Raw genomic sequence first — 20,204 nt, 5'->3', positions numbered from 1 at the left:
CAAATTGTGCAAAGACAGTACTACGATAGAGATGTGTGGGTAAGAACCAATGAGGGGTAAGAATTATTGTTAGACATGAAGCAGCTAAGATATAATTTTCAGTAGAAACAATTTACATTTTACATTAAATTCCTATTAAATTCAGATTTGCAGTTTGCTTTTTATCACTGGGAAGACTGAGGGCCAAAACAGAACACAAACAAAAAAACTCCTAAAGTTCACACGTTGTGAACATTTTAACTGTACATAGCTATAATTGTGAAACAGATTACTCTTCTAGATAATATCTAGACTCAACAGCATAGCAATGCAAAAAAAAAAAAAATACTGGTATAATGACTAAAGAGGAATTGAGACACCACCTTTGAAAGGAATTTTGGAAGCAAATACAAAATCACTTAAAAAAAAACACACAGTAGTACAAGCAATTTCATGTCATTAATCAAACCTAGGACTTCTAATTTAAAATTCATGTTGTGGGATAAGTGAAGAATCCAAAACAGGTTAAACATGTTTAAGATGCTGTTCACAGATTAATACTTTAAAATTCATTAAAATTCATATATCTATAATACATCTATAAAACATCAAAAAGATGTGCTTGATATTTTGATACCAAGTATCTTGGTATTCTTATTATCTGAATAATAAGAATAGCTAACACTCATTCAAAACTCATAAGAACCCTAGAAAGTAGCTACTGAGTAGAAAGAGTACTACACTTTTCAGAAAAGTAGAGAAAGAAGGCCGGGCACAGTGGCTCACACCTGTAATCCCAGCACTTTTGGAGGCCCAGGAGGGTGGATCACTTGAGGTCAGGAGTTCAGGACCAGCCTGGCCAACACGGCGAAACTCTGTCTCTACTAAAAATACAAAAAAAATTAGCCCGGCACAGTGGTGCACGCCTGTAATCTCAGCTACTCGGGAGGGTGAGGCAAGAGAACTGCTTGAACCAGGGAGGTGGAGGTTGCAGTGAGCAGAGATTGCACCACAGCACTCCAGCCTGGATGACAGTGCGGGATTCCGTCTCAAAAAAAAAAAAAAAAAAAAGAAAAGAAAAGCTAAAGATGTTTCCCAAGGATGGTAAAGCGGTGGGGCCAGGATTCAAAGTGAGATCTGTCATTCCAAAGCTCGTAATTCTGCACAATTCTGTTACTGGTTACCTTAAAATTAAATACAAGTAACTATATATTTTTAAGGATGTTTAACTATAACTGAAAACTCTTCTGTACTCTAAGATTGCCAGGTCCCTTCTGGATTTTCAAGGAAAGCTTTGTTGTTACTACTTCCTACTTCTAAATTAGCTAACACAGTGTGTGTGCTTAACCATGAGCAATGGACATGGATTATTTATTTATTTATCTGTTTGTTTGAGACAGAGTTTCGCTCTTGTTGCCCAGGCTGGAGTGCAGTGGCACGATCTCGGCTCACTGCAACCTCTGCCTCCTGAGTTCATGCGATTCTCCTGCCTCAGCCTCCTGAGTAGCTGGGATTCACAGGCATCTGCCACCATGCCTGGCTATTTTTTTGTATTTTTAGTAGAGATGAGGTTTCACCATGTTGGCCAGGCTGGTCTTGAACTCCTGACCTCAGGCCTCGGCCTCCCAAAGTGCTGGGATTACAAGTGTGAGCCACTGAGACTGGCCAGATCTTGAGAATATGGGTAGTATATTTGTGATCTTGCTCTTACAAGGGAGGCTTAGTAACTTGCCCAAGGCCACACAATATTTTAAACATTCTTTGAAAAACTATACACGCACACATGCCCATTTACTCTCAAGGTGTTGCTATAATAGCTTGAACTGGCGGTCTCGCAGATCAACTGAAATAGTTTGAGTTCCTTAGATGCCTTGCAGCTTCACTTAGGTATGATACTGAGAAGTGATATGAAAAAAAAGTAAGAAAATCTGTCTGCACCCATGCTGAGCTAAGCTATAGCCCTGACCAACATTCTCCCAAAGGCTGGTTTTGTTTGATAAAGTTAAGAAGCAAAACATGACAGCACATGGTTAAGACAAACAACTACAAATCAAAAACCAAAAGAAACATACACACACAAAATCAAAAACAAAAACCCCCAAACAAAAACTTCCAACACCCCCCAGCTGGAGTGAAAGCTCTGTATACAAGCAATTCCCAGCAGGCTCTCTGGATAACACTGTGCCATGGTTTGGCTCTGATCTGCTTGAAGTCAACTCTAGGTGACTTGTTCAAAACTTCCAAACCTGCTCCCCAATGTCTGTGAAATTATCGTGTTCCACAGCAGCAAAATACAACACACTCAAAATATGCCAATAAAACAAGTAAAACCAGTAAGAAAATACTTTGAAAGTACACAAGTACACAAGGAAGCCCTGTCCCCCTCAAAGCTTGTGGGTAGGGCCTCTGTGTATCTGCTAATGATGCTGCCATTCCTTTTAAGGACTTTGGTTGATACTCAAACAATGTAAGAAAACCAGCTGCAGGAATCCTCTGTAATAGTATTTTTTTTCTTTCTTTTTCCTTTTTAACTAACCAATATTAACAACCTGCTCACCAGTCCAAATCATAAAATGGCAGGCACACCTAATGACTCTAGCCAATAAACATCAAGGCAGTCAGTAAAGCATGACAGCTCATAGCTCAAGCTCTGGACTCAGGTGAATTCCAGCTCTGTGTCCTTCTGTTAGGTGCCTAACCACACAGTTTCAGTCTCCTCATCATCGTAAACTGATGATGAAGATACTACCTGTATGTCCCAGGACTGTGAGAATTAAGGTGAAATAGTGTAAAAAAGTTCATGGCACAACGCCTGCCAACAGAAATTGTTCTGTAATTACTAGCTATTTCAATGTTATAACTAGAAGAGCTAACTGTAGAGGATGGAGACTTGCTATCAATGCACATGGTGCTGGTTCTAAAAATATTCCTAAAGAGCTCAATGATGGAAGACCAGTTCAAAATCAGGGACTGCTTTCCAAGGTGATACTTAAAAGACTGGTGTTCTTTAGAACATAAAGCATCAGGTAAATCTGTTTACATACCACTTACTATATCATCTAATTTACAGAGCAGTATTCTTGATAGCCCCAAATTAGAAGTATACAAATTTTCACCAACAGTGGAATGAACTATAGTATATTCACAAATGGAACACTATAAAACAATGAGAACTGAGTATAACTACATGAATAATATGGATTAATCCCACAGACTGTTGAGTAAAATAAATTATATATATATGAAGTAAGTACTGACTGATACCATTTACATCATGTTCAAAAACAAGCAGAACCAATCTATAGTCAAGATAGAGATTACCCTTGGAGGGTGAACAGTGATTGGAAAGGGGTATGTGGAAGATTTCTGGGATGCTGGTAGTACTTTCATTTTGGATGCTGGTGACACACTGTATCCAACTGGTGGAAATCCAGTAGTAAGCTGTCCTTCTTGGTGTGTTTATTAAACATCAATAAAAAGTTTTAAAATATACAAAAATCATAACACAAAATTTTAAAGTGATAATTTTGTTTACTGCCCTAATTTGCCTAAAATATATTTAAGAATTTTAATATTAACCTAAAATATTTTTCTAATCTGAGATAAAGCTGATGTTCTTTTGTAAAATAGTGATACCAACACCTTAGTCAAGAAGAGTACTGTTGGGACATATTATTTTTGAACATACCTGCAAAAAGGCAAATACTAAAGCTGTTTATTATGGTTTCCCTGTCATAGTACCTAACAAAGAATTAACTGAATTAACCAGGAGTTACATGCCTTTTTTTTTTTTTTTTTTTTTTTGAGACAAAGTCTAGCTCGTCTCCCAGGCTGGAGTGCAATGGCACGATCTCAGCTCACTGCAACCTCCGCCTCCCAGGTTCAAGCAATTCTCTTGCCTCAGCCTCCTGAGTAGCTGGGATTACAGGTGCCTGCCACCATGCCCAGCTAATTTTTGTATTTTTAGTAGAGACAGGGTTTCACCATGTTGGCCAAGCTTGTCTCGAACTCCTGACCTCAGGTGATCCGCCCGCCTTGGCCTCCCAAAGTGCTGGGATTACAGGAGTGAGCCACCGCGCCCGGGCAAATGACTTTTCACTCAAAAAATACTTAGTGCGCTCTTATGACCTGACAGTCATAAAGCACAAAAATGCTAAAGTATGCATTATAAGAAAATTTCACTATCGATCAATTAAAGGTATTCCTACTGAGGAATTTTTTATACTTGATAACAGACCACTTGCAGGTTAATCTCATTCTACTTCTCAATGAATTAATACCTATGAATAAGTAAACAGGATGTAGGAAGGACAGGTTTCTAGAGTCACAGACATCACCTCATCAAAGTATGACCAAGGTGATTTTCCTGTGAGTTTGCCCAACAGGTTCCATACCAAAAATCACTTCTCAACTAATATAGTCAAAAACAAATATACAAGGCTGTGCATGGTGGCTCATGCCTGCAATCTCAGCACTTTGAAAGGCCAAGGTGGGCGGACTGCTTGAGCTCAGGAGTTTGAGACCAGCCTGGGCAACATGGCGAAACCCCATCTCTACCAAAAATACAAAAAATTAGCTGGGTGTGGTGGTGTGGTGTGCACGCCTGTAGTCTGAGCTACTCGGGAGCTCAGGTGGGAGAATCACTTGAGCATGGGAGGTGGAGGTTGCAGGCAGCAGAGATGCTGGGAGACCCCGCCTCAACAAAATAAAATACACACACATACACTCCAGTTAAAGATAAGGGGAATCCCACAGTAATTTGAGTCTACTTGCAAATATTCTTTCGAGGTAGGGAAGGAGAATTCTTTCGAGGTCAAGAAGAAGATGGGATTTGGGAAACATTTTTAACTACCATGGTTTTAACTATCAAAGGGCTATCCAAACTTATTTTTTGTTAAAATTCTGGAAATAATAAAAATTTTGAAAAAATTAGTAACCTATTTAGTTATTGTGATATATTGTTATATGTAAATGTTCAAGTAAGCAATTACATTATATAGTTACATTTTATAATATAAAATGGTGGCCTATTTGGTAGCCCAATTATATATGTTCAAAACGCAAAGTTAAACACCATTTCTAAAACAGAACAATGCAGAATGAATGAATGCTGAATTACCTGTGCTAGTAGTATATAAGAAGATATCCATAAATTATACTACAGGTACATATTTAAAGTAATTATATGTAGTTCTAAAAATATGTATTGGATACTTTTTGGAGACAATTTACCTTAGTGGAGCATTCCCTAATGTTAAGAATCACTCATATGTTCTAAGCCTTGAACTCAGTGCCTGGGTGACCCTTTCTGTATCTAGCTAGCTAAGTTCCTGGCCTGGAGGTTCAGGCAACACCGAGGTGAGTATGACCATCCCTGTCCTCAAGGAGCTTCAGTCTAGTAGGGGATGAGACATACTAGACTGTGAGCTCCTCGAGGGCAGGAAAAGTGTTTTAGTCATCTTTGCCCCAGTGACTAGCACCAGGTTCAGCTACTGTAGGTGCTCAACAGTGTTTATCGAACTGAATTGAACACGGGTTGCAGCCATCTACGGCAGCATAGGGTAAGCCTGATAAGAACAAAGAGCTTTGGAGACTCAGAGGGTGGAGGCTAGTCAGCTGTGAAGTCACAGAAGACCCAGTGCATGAAAGAAGCCGAGAAAGATGGGTAGGATCTCCCCAAGTGAAGGAGGAGGCATTCTGGGCTGAGAGGAGGGTTAGTTTAGCTACCATGTGTGAAAGGGATGGGAAGACAATCTCAATCTCAGGCCATAATGAAATGAGGCCTAAATGTTACCGTGGAAGCCTTTAACCAAACATAAAAGGTGACAAAACCCCACTGAAAGTTGTTTTGACCAGGGGAGTTATTTTTCCAGTGACAGTTCAGGAAGATTGACTAAGCTGGTCATGCCAGATGGGAGAAGAGCGCAGGATGGAGGATGGGGGGTGTGCACAAGGAGTGAAGCATGACTCCAAGATGGTGTCGAAGATAAAGGCACTATTCCAACCTGGAGGAAGTGAGGAGGAAGGGCTGGCTTAGAGGAGAATGTAACAGCTTTGCTTTCTGAATAAACATGATGCCCAGCCAGCAATTTAAAATGTAAGTTTGGGACTTGAGAAAAGGGCAGGACCAGAACTACAGACAGAGAGAGGTGAGAAGCAAAGCCGTGTGAATGGGTCAGACATCTAGGAAGAGTAATGAGAGAAAATGGGAGAAAATAAGAGGCTGAGAACAGAAATTCAGTTAATACTCATAGTAATGGTGTAGAGATGGCAAGTCAGTGAGGTACAAAGATATGCCAGGGAGGTAGGGTGATAGAACTGGTATCAGAGAGGAATAATGTCAAGGACAGAAACTGTCAAATCCTGAGGAAAGATCAAGGAGGAACAAATAGGAGCAAAACATGCAATAAAGCATGTCCAAAAACCAGCTGTAAAAGTGAGAATAGGCAGTTAAGTTATATGAGAATTAATTAAGGAACTGAAGATTTTTGGCTAGAAGAAGCTAAGAGGAGGTAAGGAAGCTGTTTAGAATTACCCTGAAGGCCTATCGTGTGAAACGCAGAGTAGGGTTGCTCTATGGGGCCTTGAAAAGTAGAACCAGGTCAGCGCGTGAGAGTTATGGTGACGGAGACCAAGAGTGTGGCTGGTCTTTCCGATGTGGTGCTCACTGTATTGTAATAACCGGTGATACCTCGGTCTCCTCCACCAGACTTTAAACTCTCTGGGGACAGGGATTGGGTCTTGTTCACTGTTGAACCCACAGAACCTAGCTTAGAATAACAAAGGTGCTTAGCAAACATTTTCAGACTGGATGAATCCTTTGTGCTTCTACTTATGGGTCTTAATTCTTCTTTGAAATACTCTCCTTAAAAGGAATCCTGTCTAGCAGGTTGAACAGCTTTAACATGTGGAGAGAAGGTTGGGCTAGATGGTGAAAGCCTGGACTCTGTAGTTGATGATTTTTAGGAAAAAGACTAAAATACAGCACGAAAAACAAACCCATAACACATAAAATTGAGGAAGTCCCCAAGTGTGAAAACAGGTAACACAGCACACATTGAACCATGGTATTGTTTATATAATAAACCTTCTCATGCCTATGTGTTATATTACAATATCTTGTTTATTACAGTATTAAGTCTCATTCTAGATTCCAATTCAATTCAATTCAACAAATGTTTATTGAGCACTTACATGGTGCCAGGTCCTATGCTTGGCACTGGGGCTACAGAAATCAGTAAGATACAATGATGCCTGTCAAGAGCTCTGAGTATAGCTGGGGACACAGACAAGCAAACAAGAACCTCTCCAGGCCAGGCAACAGGGTAGAGTATGCACATGCTTCTCTGAGGGATTCAGCACATTAATGTCCCCGCGTGCTTCCTCCAGGGGTTTAACAGTACCTGGCACAAAGTAGGAGCCACAAAACGGCACCTGAACAAGCAATGGATGTTTTAAATATAAAAACAGAAGTATTGAAAAGGTGCCAAAGGAATAACTATCTCTTTCGGGGCAGGGGTGATTAGGAAGGCCTCCTGAAGCAGGTAACATCTGAGCTGGGTTCTGAAAACCGAATAAAAGTTTACAGGTGGCAAAGGTCAGGAAAGGGATTTCTGGGAGTGAAGACAGCATGTGAAAAGGCAGTGAGCTGTGTTAGGAGAATTATAAGTAGGTACTGCTGAATCACAAAGTGTGAGGGAGATAGAGATGGAGGGTTGTGTTAGATGAGATGAGTGAGGTAACTAGGGACTAACTTATTATGGGTCTTGCAAGCCATGCTAAGTCAGAAGCTAGGGGAGAGAGATTTGACCATAATTGGAGCTTTATTAAAATTTTAAAGATACAATTTACTTAAGACTCTAGCAAGGTAAAAAGAAATGCAAATCAATTTTAGAAGTAATTGCATTTGAACGAAAAATAGTTCGGCCTTAGATATACTGATGTAATGACCTTAAAATGCTATTACTGCAAGGAGGAGAAGCAGCATAATCTGCCCCCACCCCCAGGCCCTCTCTCCCGCCAACTCCTACCTGAGCTGAGCTTTAAGTTCAGTAAACCTGGGCCGCCTGCTGGGGTCATAGGCCCAGCATTTCGTCATAAGGCTGTAGAGGGTAGGAGGACAATTTGGAGGCATTGGTAATCTTTCCCCATTTTCAATTCGACCGATCACATCATTGTTCTTCACTCCTTGAAAAGGCTTCACACCATGCATCAGTATCTCCCACATACACACACCTGTCAAGTGGGAATGAAAACACAACAGTGAGCTCAGTATGAAGACTGTAACTCCCAGGTTCCAAGAAAATCGTTTTTCTAGGCACTAGAGTACCAGCTGGGAGGTAATGGGCAAGTTATCTACCAAAGCAGCATTATGTTCACGCTAGTATAAAGTAAGAATAACCTAATGATTTGATATGATGTAAAGAACGAAATGTTAAATTATTATCAAGGAAAATGCTATAAATTTTCTCAGTGTATTTCTCTAGAAATCCTCTATTAGAAAATTGCCCACTAGCTACAGTGGTGCTTCGTGGCTTAATGAACTCGTTCAGGAAACGCTGAATTTTAATCCGCCCCACTTCAGTCTCACCTGTTTATAATTAGAGCCGCTGACCTGAGGTCCAATAAAGAAAATACTAGTGTAAGTCTTATGCTTTTGGAAAACTAAGATTCCTTAAAAAGTTTCCCTTAACAAGGCTGGCCTCTTCTTGTCTAGAGTGCATAAAGGCATCATTATCTGCTTGATTCATGGACTGGTCACTGTTTTCCCCCAGGAAAGATGTGAACTTCTTTGGGCTTCAAGTCATCTTGCCTATAAATGCCACAGTGTGACCGCAAAAAGTTTACTTGCATTCTACCCTTGGGAAATCCAATACTTTCTCAGTATCTTCTGAATAATCCTTAAAAATTCACCTTTAGGATGGGATAAAGAAAATGTAGTACATATATGCCATGTAATACTATGCAGGCATCAAAGAATGAAACCATGGCCTTTGCAGCACCACAGAAACAACTGAAAGTCATGTATCCGAAGTGAATTAATGCAGAAACAGAAAGCCAAACACTGCATGTTCTCACTTATAAGAGGGAGCTAAACACTGGATACATACGGACATGAAGATGGAAACAACAGACACTGGGAAATAAAAGACCAGGGGGGAAACGAGGTCAGTAATGGTTGAAAAACTACCCATTGGGCACTATGTTCACTATTTGGGTGATAGGTTCCACTGAAGCCCAAACCTTAGGACTGTGCAACATATCCATGTAACAAAACTGCACATGGACCCTCTGAATCTAAAATTAAAAAATAAAAATAAAAAATTCACCTTTAAAACAAACAAGAAACGTAAAACTGGCAATGAACATACAATGCAATGGGAAGGAAATGGAGAGAACTGGTGGTGTAAAGGATGGATGTTTTCTCCTAGTGCCTTATCATCACTGCTCTGCACTTGGTTATTCTGGGCTTCTTGCTACCTGTGGAACACACCAAAAACATCCCTTTACCTTCCTCACAAGCTCTCTTCTTTGTAGGTACATTTGTAATGTAGTTCTTTATAATGCTTTTCTTCTGGGAAAAGTTTCTGTCATTTCAAATCTACTTCTATCACAAAACAATGTACAACTGATGCCTTGAAGAAAGGAACTGTGACTTTATTTTTGCATCTTTAGAACCTAGAATGAAATCTGCCTCAAAGGAAGCAAGGCATATTACCATCTTGATGTGAATTAGATTCTGAACTTAGCCAAGAACTCAAGAATTTCAATGTAAAGAGTATCTGACAAACATAATGCCTTAGTACTGCTTTTCTCACAAGAAGTTACAACAATATTATCAGTAGTAGCAACACTGGGTATCATTTCTGGAGAACTTAATGTGTTCCTGGCACATTTCTTAGACATTTTACAAATACATGTATTTTTGAGACAAAGTCTCCATCACAGCTCACTGCAGCCTCCACTTCCCAGGTTCAAGTGATGCTCTCACCTCAGCCTCCTGAGTAGCTGAAACTATCGGCACATGCAACCCAAACCAGCTAATTTTTGTATTTTTTGAAGAGATGGGGTCTTGCTATGTTGCCCAGGCTGGTCTTGAACTCCTGGGTTAAAAGTGATCCTTCCTCCTTGGCCTCCCAAAATACTAAGAATGAGGCCACCATGCCCAGCCTCATATATTAACCCTTAATCCTCACAATAACCTTATGTTTCTTTAAATATTGCATTATATCACATTTGACAAAAATCACATCCACTGATTATAGGAAACATCATCACTTTATAGGATCAAAAAAGGGAGAAGAATGCTGAAAACTAAAGTGTGATACAATTCTTTCTTCCCTCTTAGAATTTTTATTTTATTCTTATCAAAAGAGCTCTTTTAAAGTCATTCAGACATTACAATAACAATATTAACAAAACAAAGTCCACATGAGTACAAGCAAGTACAACTACATTAAAAAATGCCTCCAATTATTACCGACTGTAAAATGCCACTGATTTTAAGATACACTCCAGTTCTAGAAATGTTAACATGTAAAAAAATAGGCATCTTAGAAGTTTTGAAACATGAAATTTCTCTGAAAAGGTAAGTTACTTGCTCTGTGGATTACACAGCTAATAATCAAGGCCTTGGGATTTGAACCACATCAATTGGACTTCAGAGCTTTTTCTAATCATGTCATGCCGTATCCTGTTCTATTTGAAAGATCCTTCCTCTACCTAGTTATCTATTGGGGCATTAAACGATGATTAAGAATCAACAGTAAGTAAACAGAAGAAAAAAATAAGAACACATACTTGATCAAGTTATTTTTATTTATAAGAGGAAAAAAGGTACATAATCTTAACAGGGCATCTCCTCCAAAGTAGTTTCTAATTCAGCAGAGATAACACGTCCACAAGCCTATTCACAGAATCAACATGAGTGTTATGGCAAAGAAAGGAAGTGTAGGAAATGTACAGAAAGGAAGAGCAAGGCTTCAAGGACATTCAGGTGGACCTTGAGGGTTAGGCAGGATTTCAACTGGAAGAAGAAGGTAGAAGGATAAGGCATTCTGGGTAGAAGGAATAACACCAAGAAAAATGGAGAGTGGGGTCGAGGGAAGAGCCATTCATGTGAAAAACAGTGAGTAATTTTAAAATGTGGATAAAGTATTTTAAATAAGTAGCAAAGAATAGATGAGAGCCACACTTTTACACCAGCTAGAAGGAATTGCAATTACCACAGAGCAGGAGAATGATGACCTTACAGCAGGTGGGGAAGAACAAATGAGATTATCAAAAAAGCAGAAGCTACAGAAAATAAAGGATCAAACTTCCAAGTCTTGAGATAGGTTAGGAAGGAGCTTGGACCCCAGAATAAAGAGACAAGGTAGAATTTTAGATACTCAGGGTTGGAGGGGCCAGGTGTTTACTGTTTAATGTCATTCATATGAAAAGAATGAATTAGACGGCAAAGGGAGAGAGAGAAAAGAAAGAAGGAAATGAGCAAAATATCCCCCTTTGAGGAAAGAAGAGACAGCAATGGGGAACAGAAAGGAAGAGTGATGGAAGGAGCTGAGCAATCAGAACTGTGGACCCTTATGGAAGCTGTGCCCAGAAGCTGATGCACAGTAGATGCCAGGCTAATTATTGTCAAATTAATCAAAAGAAGTCTGATGAGGAGATGATCAGGTTAGGGAAGGCAAATCAACCTACATATTCCAAAGAGAGATTTTTTTTTTTTTGGTATAACATATGAAAATATAATTTTTAAATATAACAAAACTTTTAAGAATACTCACCAAACATCCATACGTCACTAGCTGAGGTAAAACGTCGAAAATTGATTGACTCTGGAGCCATCCATTTAATAGGCAATTTTCCTTTGGAAGCTAGAAGATTAATTTTAGAAAATAAATTTTCCTTGTTATCTGCTTAAGAATCTAACAGAGCTAGCTGAGATTTTCAGTATCAAAGGAAAAAGCTTTAACTATTTGACCCCTTGAACCTTCCATTTCTTTGGGAGAACTACTTTTCACTTCCTTTATGTTTTGAGGTCACTTAGGGGTGAGGAATGGTTAGATGGTAGATAAATAAAATACTAATGTCCTTCTCTCTATAGAGAGGCAAAGAACAGGGAGGGAGAGCAAACCCCAATTTACCAGGGGTTTAGGTGCAGGTATTAGGTGCAGCTCCGTTTTGTAAGATTCCACAGTTTACAGAAGAGATACTTATCTGTAGCTTAGAATGCTTGCTATACACATATCCTGCTAATAATAAATAATATATAGTCGATCCTCACTGGTGGCAGTTAATGTTATATAAAGTTGTTACAAACACAGAACCACTGCTCTCAGGAGAAATATGCACACATATATTCGTATCTCACAAAGATTACAATCTTAACTCATGAAACAACTCATTCTGGTAGGTTATATTTCCTTTAGAAAAGAACGCTCAGATGTGTTAAGTGACTTGCCCAAGACTGCCCCACTAACAGGTACCAGAGTTGGAATTCAAACCTCTCCAACCACCAGAGCCTGAGCTGCTGGCTCTGCCCTGTGCCGTTCCCTCCCAGCCCTGACCCTGTCTTCCCACCTCTGGCTGCGACAGAAGGGAGAGACTGCGGCCTTGCTGAACCTCAGCTGCATATTTCGGTATTAGGGAATACTCCATTTTTTTGATGCTCTGTGCATGTCCTCAAATGACTATGAAAGCACCTTGAGTATTGATTTTGGGAATTACAAACATATGTTAGCCACTAGGTGAACGCACCAACGCAGACTCCACAAATAATCAGGCATGTGAGGAGCAGGAAGGGGCAATGGGATGAGAAGGACTTCTCTAGGGAAGCCTGAAATCAGCTCCCTTTTCAGACCTAAACGTTTTCTTTGTGCCACAAAGGTAAGTCACTCAAAACCTTAGTAAACATTTCCTCAACTGCTGAGTTCTCAAGATGAACAATCCCGAGTCCTTTTCTTCAAAGAATTCTCATTCTAAAAGGCAGACAAGTATACTCAAATTTGGTACAAGGTGTAACAGAGATAGTGAATGCATGTCAAGTGTCCTGAAAGTGGAGAGGAAACAGTGACTGAGAGGATGACCAGGGAAGGCTGCAGGGAGAGGATGTAAGAGCAGAAGGGGTTGGTCAAGGGAGCAGGGCACAGAAACAGCACCCTGATTCAGAAAAGCATGGAGCATGAGCAGCTGGGCTCTGCCAGCATGTCAAGGGTCTGGACTTTCTTCTGTAAGCAATGAGTTGCCTCTGAAGACTATCAGAATTCCTAGAAAGAGGAGCATTTTGAAGAACTTCTATTTGGAGTTTGCACTTATTTCTATAGCCTAATGGAATGTATACTTATTAACCTTTCTGAGAAGATATTTGTGTGAATTTGTCAACTGCCTGTTCAAAACGCTGTTTGAATTATACGAAAATTTGGACATCATACTACTTGGAATTTAGTTCTTTATTGGAATTCTAGGACTTGGGACAGTTAAGATCAAAGCTGGATATAAAATGTATTTAAAAATAGTGAAAAGTTGACTTCATCTTTTTTAAGTTAAATGACTAAATAATTACAATGAATAAACAACTGATCTTCTTTTCACATATCAAAGGATCATTTAAAAACAGTGACAGGTAGCTGGGCACAGTGGCTCATGCCTGTAATCCCAGCACTTTGGGAGGCCAAGGTGGGAAGATCACTTGAGCCCATGAGTTCAAGACCAACCTAGGCAACAAAGTGAGACCTAATCTCTACAAAAAAATTTAAAAATTGGCTGGGCATGGTGGCGTGTGCCTGTGGTCCCAACTACTCAGGAGACTGAGGCAGGAGGATGACTTGAGCCCAGGAGGTTGAGGCTGCAGTGACTTGTGCTCATGCCACTGCACTCCAGCCTGGGTGACTGAACGAGACTCTGTCATAAAAAATTTTAATTTAAAAAATTAGGCCGGGTGTAGTGGCTCACATCTGTAATTCCAGCACTTTGGGAGGCCAAGGTGGGCCGATCACGAGGTCAGGAGATCAAGACCATCCTGGCTAATACGGTGAAACCGTCTCTACTAAAAATACAAAAAATTAGCCGGGTGTGGTCGTGGGCGCCTGTAGTCCCAGCTACTCGGGAGGCTGAGGCAGGAGAATGGCATGAACCCAGGAGGTGGAGCTTGCAGTAAGCCCAGATAGCGCCACTGCACTCCAGACTGGGTGACAGAGCGAGATTCTGTCTCAAAATAAAATAAAATTAAAATTAAAAATGAATTTTAAAAATAAAATAGTGACAGGTAATAATATATAGAAGATATATGGAAAGAAAATAGTTATGAGATTAAAATTAGAGACTAGCTTTGCATGTAAAAATCTGGGTTCATTTTGTTGCAATATAAAAATCAAATACCCTAAGAAACTAGCCTTTGTAAAATGGTAGTCATAATTAGCAGTATTAATAGCACAATATGGATTTATCTAAACCTTAAAGTTCTAGGAATATGAAAACATTATTCAGAAAAATATTAGTTCAGTAATAATTTGAAGAACCAATTCAATGTGATTCCAAGATTGGCAAAATTAAAGACAACTGACATAAGCTAGATTTCAGTTAAAAAAAACTAACGGAGGCTGGGCCCGATGGTTCATGCCTGTAATCCCAGCACTTTGTGAGGTGGAGGTAGGAGAATAGCTTCAGCCCAGGAGTTTGATCAAAGACCAGCCTAGGCAACATGGCAAAACCCCATCTCTACAAAAAATTAGCCAGGCATGGTGGTGCATGCCTGTAGTACCAGCAATTTGGGAGGCTAAGGTGGGCGGGCTTCTTGAGCTCAGGAGGTCAAGGCTGTAGTGAGCAATGTTTGCGCCATTGCACTCTAGCCTGAGTAACAATGCGAGACCCTGTCTCAAAACAAGCAAACAAACAAACATCCCACCAAACTAATGGATCCAAGGTGCTGAAGTTTGCTAACTTCATATCTTTAAGTCAGATCCCCTTCACTGAGGCAATCGATACAACCAGCCGCATCTGGTTTAAGATGATGGCGTGTCTACTGATTGAAAGACATTTGAGCTGATCTGAATTTCTGGCTATTACAGATACAACTGCAACGAACATTTGAGTATGGTTTTGTGTACAAATTTTTGTTTCTTCAGAAGAAATGTCCAGATATGCAATTCCTGGGTCATATAATACTTGTATGCTTAATTTTTAAAGAATTTGCCAAACTCTCTTCCAGAATGCCTCTACCATTTTACATTCCCAGCAGCAATTTAGTTTCTCTGCATCTTCGCCAGCATATTCTTTAACAACTGACAGGTATGTACTGTAATCTCATTGTGTTCTGAATTTGCATTTTCCTAATGGAAATTAGGATGTGGAACATCTACATCTTCACCTGCTTATGTGCAATCCATATATCCTCTTCACTGAAATGTCCCTTCCTATTTTTTTTGCCGATTTCTAAGTGCATTCATTTTTTACTACGTTTTAAGAGTTCCTTTTATATTCTAGATAATAGCTTTGTCAGATATGTGGCTGGCACACATCTTCTCCTACTCTGCAGCTTCTCTTTTCATCCTTTTAACGGGGTCTTTGGCAGAACAAAAATTTACAATTTTTATGAGGTTCAGTTTATCAACTTTTTCCTTTTATGAATCCTTGTTTCTGGTGTCAAGTCTAAGGATCCCTGGCCTAGCCCTAGATGCCAAATAGTTACTCTTATGTTTTTTTCTAAAAGTTTAATATTTTGTAATTAAGTCCATAATCCACTCTGAGTTAATTTGAAATGGGATTCAGGGGTTTAAATTGAGGTATATTTTTTGCCTAAGGATGTCCAACTGCTCCAGCACCATTACTGAGACGACTGTTGCTTCCTCCATTTACTTGATTTTATATCTCTGTCAAAGATCAGGTAAGCGTATGAGAACATATTGTTTTTAGAAATACGTTACAGATTCCAAGCCTATTTCTTAGGTACTGCTCTGATTTCTTACCTTTGTAGTAAGTACTATCTTCCATATATCGGGATAATCCAAAGTCTCCTAACTTTACACAATCATTTGAGGACACCAGAACATTCCGAGCAGCAATGTCCCTATTGATAAAGAAGAATTTGAGACAGTAAGACTTAAAATAAGAAAAACAAACCTATAAGCTCATAGATAAAGACATACCAATAGGCACTTTGAAAGACAGCTTATATACAATGCAAGCAGATTATATGATATTTATTATAGGATATATACAATAAATCTCATGTACACACACACACAAAATTTACTTCATATATATTCTTTTTGCCAGATATTTACCCATTAATAAATGATTATTTTGAATGATGGCAAAGTATATTCTAAAATAATGAAAATCCTTATTACTGTTCATAAAACCACATTACCAATTGCATTAACTGATAGACAGTGATATATAACTGGGGCCTACCTATAACACTGCCATTCCTAAAGAGATATCATTAAATAAAAGTTGCCTTCTGAAAACTTTTAAATGATTTTGCTGATGCAGTTGATTTTTTTTAGAGCCTTAGTTTTTGTTTCTTTTTTTTTTTTTTTGGATGAAGTTTGTTTTAATGCCGGATAACAAAACACCAATTCTAATATGATACTTGGCAAACAAATTTTAAGGGTCTTTACTTGCATTCAAACAGAGACTCAGGCTATGAACAGAAATTCCGCAGAATGCTAACTGATGTCACTCATAAGGCTGTGTTGTCCCAGAAAGCTCCAGGACAATATTCGTTTCAGAGACCACTTCCACATGTTCACTGCTCTGCTGCCAAGTACAGGTTCTCTATAGCGTTTGTGTAAGGAATAAGTGACCTGAAAGTATCACAATGTTTTAAACTCCACCTGTGTAAAAATCCTGTAACTGTGTATTAACAAGCCCTGGCATCTCACTCTGACAGGACATAATGCAGCATGACTTGCTATTAACTGTGCACAATAGATTCCAATGATACACAGAATACAATTTTGTAGAATTGGTACAAAATGGTACCAAAGGGGTCCCTGGGTCCAAAGACGGTCCAAATGGGTCCCTGTTTCTTGATCACTACTTTTCAGAAGGGAACTTAACAGATTTATGACTGTATCTTACCTGTGTACAAATCTTTTGCTCTCTAGATATGCAAGAGCTGTACTAAGCTGATAGGCATACAAGATCAAAGATGCTAGATCCAAACTGTATTTCCTTACTTGCAAAAATGACCTCAGCTTTTGGAACAACGGCCGAAAGAAAAAAGAAAAAAAGCATTAGTGACAGTGAATTGAAATCAAAACCAAAAAGCTACATTCAACAATAATGCTGTTTTCAATGAATTTTTAATAATATTAGAATGGCTTCAAGTCTCTTCTAATAAAGCATAATAAATGAAACATTTAAACTCTGGATTCAGATTATTTTTTATTTGAAATCCTATCATGAAATTAAAATCTTTTTGACTACAGACAAATTTCTTAAAAAATATAGAAAGATATGCTTCAAGGGAATGAATAAAAGCACAGTACAAATTATTGCTAAATAATAATAACTGGAAGAAAAACAATCTAGTTACTATCCAAACAAGGCTAATACACAGTCAGTTTCTCCACTTCAAACCTTACTGCACCTCTGGGAAGATATGAGGATAATGTAATGAGGAGAAAGCAGAGACAAGAAGGAATCTCCTCTCTTATTTCCTTCCCCATGAGGTTTTGGATGCAGAACAGTCATGTTGGGTATTTATCACACTGCACTTACTTGTTCGTGCTACCACTGACACCATTAATAGAGGTAAATGCTAACATGGCAAAGAAAGGCATATACATTTAATACCCTAACTCTAAATGATCGGTGAGAGAAATATTTAGCCATATTTTTTGAGCCAGAAGAATTAGCAAACTCTCCAAAAGCAAAAGCAGAAAAGTACTGTGAACAAGAAATTACACTCAGCACTCCATTTGATTTGGAAATATAGGGTGGAGGAGGAAGAGATGTTCAGCTGATGAAATCACATGGTGATTCCCCCCCGCCCCCCCAGTGTTTGATTCAGCAGGCCTTCGGTGGGGCACAAGAACTTGTTTAATGAGTTTCCAAGTGTTGGTGATGCACTGATTTGTTTCTGTATTCTGGAGAAAGTGAGAGAGCTATTCACTTGATTACTCACATTTTTTTAAAAATTATACTTTAAGTTCTAGGGTACATGTGCACAACATTTGAATATACATACTGTTACATATGTATACATGTGCCATGTTGGTGTGCTGCACCCATTAACTCGTCATTTACACTAGGTATATCTCCTAATGCTATCCCTCCCCCCTACCCCCACCCAACGACAGGCCCCAGTGTGTGATGCTTCCCACCCTGTGTCCAAGTGTTCTCACTGTTCAGTTCCCACCTAAGAGTGAGAACATGCGGTGTGTGGTTTTCTGTTATTGCAATAGTTTGCTGAGAATGATGGTTTCCAGCTGCATCCGTGTCCCTACAAAGGACATGAACTCATCCTTTCTTATGGCTGCATAGTATTCCATGGCGTACATGCGCCACATTTTCATAATCCAGTCTGTCATTGATGGACATTTGGGTTGGTTCCAAGTCTTTGCTATTGTGAATAGTGCCACAATAAACATACGTGTGCATGTGTCTTTATAGCAGCATGATTTATAATCCTTTGGGTATATATCCAGTAATGGGATGGCTGGGTCAAATGGTATTTCTAGTTCTAGATCCTTGAGGAATCGCCACACTGTCTTCCACAATGGTCGAACTAGTTTACAGTCCCACCAACAGTGCAAAAGTGTTCCTATTTCTCCACATCCTCTCCAGCACCTGTTGTTTCCTGACTTTTTAATGATCACCATTCTAACTGGTATGAGATGGTATCTCATTGTGGTTTTGATTTTCATTTCTCTGATGGCGAGTGATGATGAGTATTTTTTCATGTGTCTGTTGGCTGCATAAATGTCTTCTTTTGAGAAGTGTCTGTTCATATCCTTTGTCCACTTTTTGATGGGGTTGTTTTTTTCTTGTAAATTTGTTAGAGTTCTTCGTAGGTTCTGGATATTAGCCCTTTGTCAGATGAGTAGATTGCAAAATTCTCCCATTCTGTAGGTTGCCTGCACTCTGATGGTAGTTTCTTTTGCTGTGCAGAAGCTCTTTAGTTTAATTAGATCCCATTTGTCAATTTTGGCTTTTCCTGCCATTGCTTTTGGTGTTTTAGACATGAAGTCCTTGCCCATGCCTATGTCCTGAATGGTATTGCCTAGGTTTTCTTCTAGGGTTTTTATGATTTTAGGTCTAACATTTAAGTCTCTAATCCATCTTGAATTAATTTTCATATAAGGTGTAAGGAAGGGATTCAGTTTTAGCTTTCTGCATATGGCTAGCTAGTTTTCCCAGCACCATTTATTAAATAGGGAATCCTTTCCCCATTTCTTGTTTTTGTCAGGTTTGTCAAAGATCAGATGGTTGTAGATGTGTGGTGTTATTTCTGAGGGCTCTGTTCTGTTCCATTGGTCTATATCTCTGTTTTGGTAGCAGTACCACGCTGTTTTGGTTACTGTAGCCTTATAGTATAGTTTGAAGTCAGGTAGCATGATGCCTCCAGTTTTCTTTTGGCTTAGGATTGTCTTGGCAATGCGTGCTCTTTTTTGCTTCCATATGAACTTTAAAGCAGTTTTTTCCAATTCTGTGAAGAAAGTCATTGGTAGCTTGATGGGGATGGCATTGAATCTATAAATTACCTTGGGTAGTATGGCCATTTTCACAATATTGATTCTTCCTATCCATGAGCATGGAATGTTCTTCCATTTATTTGTGTCCTCTTTTATTTCGCTGAGCAGTGGTTTGTAGTTCTCCTTGAAGAGGTCCTTCACATCCCTTGTAAGTTGATTCCTAGGTATTTTATTCTATTTGAAGCAACTGTGAATGGGAGTTCACTCATGATTTGGCTCTCTGTTTGTCTGTTATTGGTGTATAAGAATGCTTGTGGTTTTTGCACACTGATTTTGTATTCTGAGACTTTGCTGAAGTTGCTTATCAGCTTAAGGATTTTTGGCCTGAGACGATGGGGTTTTCTAAATATACAATCATGTCATCATTTTTAAAAGAGTACGGCTGGATGCAGTGGCTCACACCTGTAATCCCAGCACTTTTGGAGGCCAAGGCAGGCGGATCACTGGAGGTCAGGGGTTCGAGACCAGCCTGGCCAACATGGTGAAACCCCGTCTCCAATAAAAATACAAAAATTAGCTGGG

At 39.2% G+C, this 20,204-nt stretch overlaps 1 protein-coding gene across 15 annotated transcripts in view; it reads right to left on the bottom strand.

Moving 5' to 3' along the window:
* Positions 1-20,204, bottom strand: part of PTK2 (protein tyrosine kinase 2) — a 357,696-nt gene that overhangs the window by 67,809 nt on the left and 269,683 nt on the right. For all 15 annotated transcript variants that reach the window (XM_030937412.1, XM_030937408.1, XM_030937413.1 and 12 more), the window contains 4 exons: positions 17,065-17,180; positions 15,945-16,045; positions 11,766-11,855; positions 8,010-8,214 (listed from right to left, as the gene is read on the bottom strand). In XM_030937412.1, the coding sequence (XP_030793272.1) occupies positions 8,010-8,214; positions 11,766-11,855; positions 15,945-16,045; positions 17,065-17,180 (512 nt within the window). The remainder of the gene's footprint in view (positions 1-8,009; positions 8,215-11,765; positions 11,856-15,944; positions 16,046-17,064; positions 17,181-20,204) is intronic.

The sequence above is a fragment of the Rhinopithecus roxellana genome, chromosome 9 (assembly GCF_007565055.1).
Source record: "Rhinopithecus roxellana isolate Shanxi Qingling chromosome 9, ASM756505v1, whole genome shotgun sequence".
NCBI lineage: Eukaryota > Metazoa > Chordata > Mammalia > Primates > Cercopithecidae > Rhinopithecus > Rhinopithecus roxellana.
This window is presented reverse-complemented; position numbering and strand designations above follow the sequence as displayed.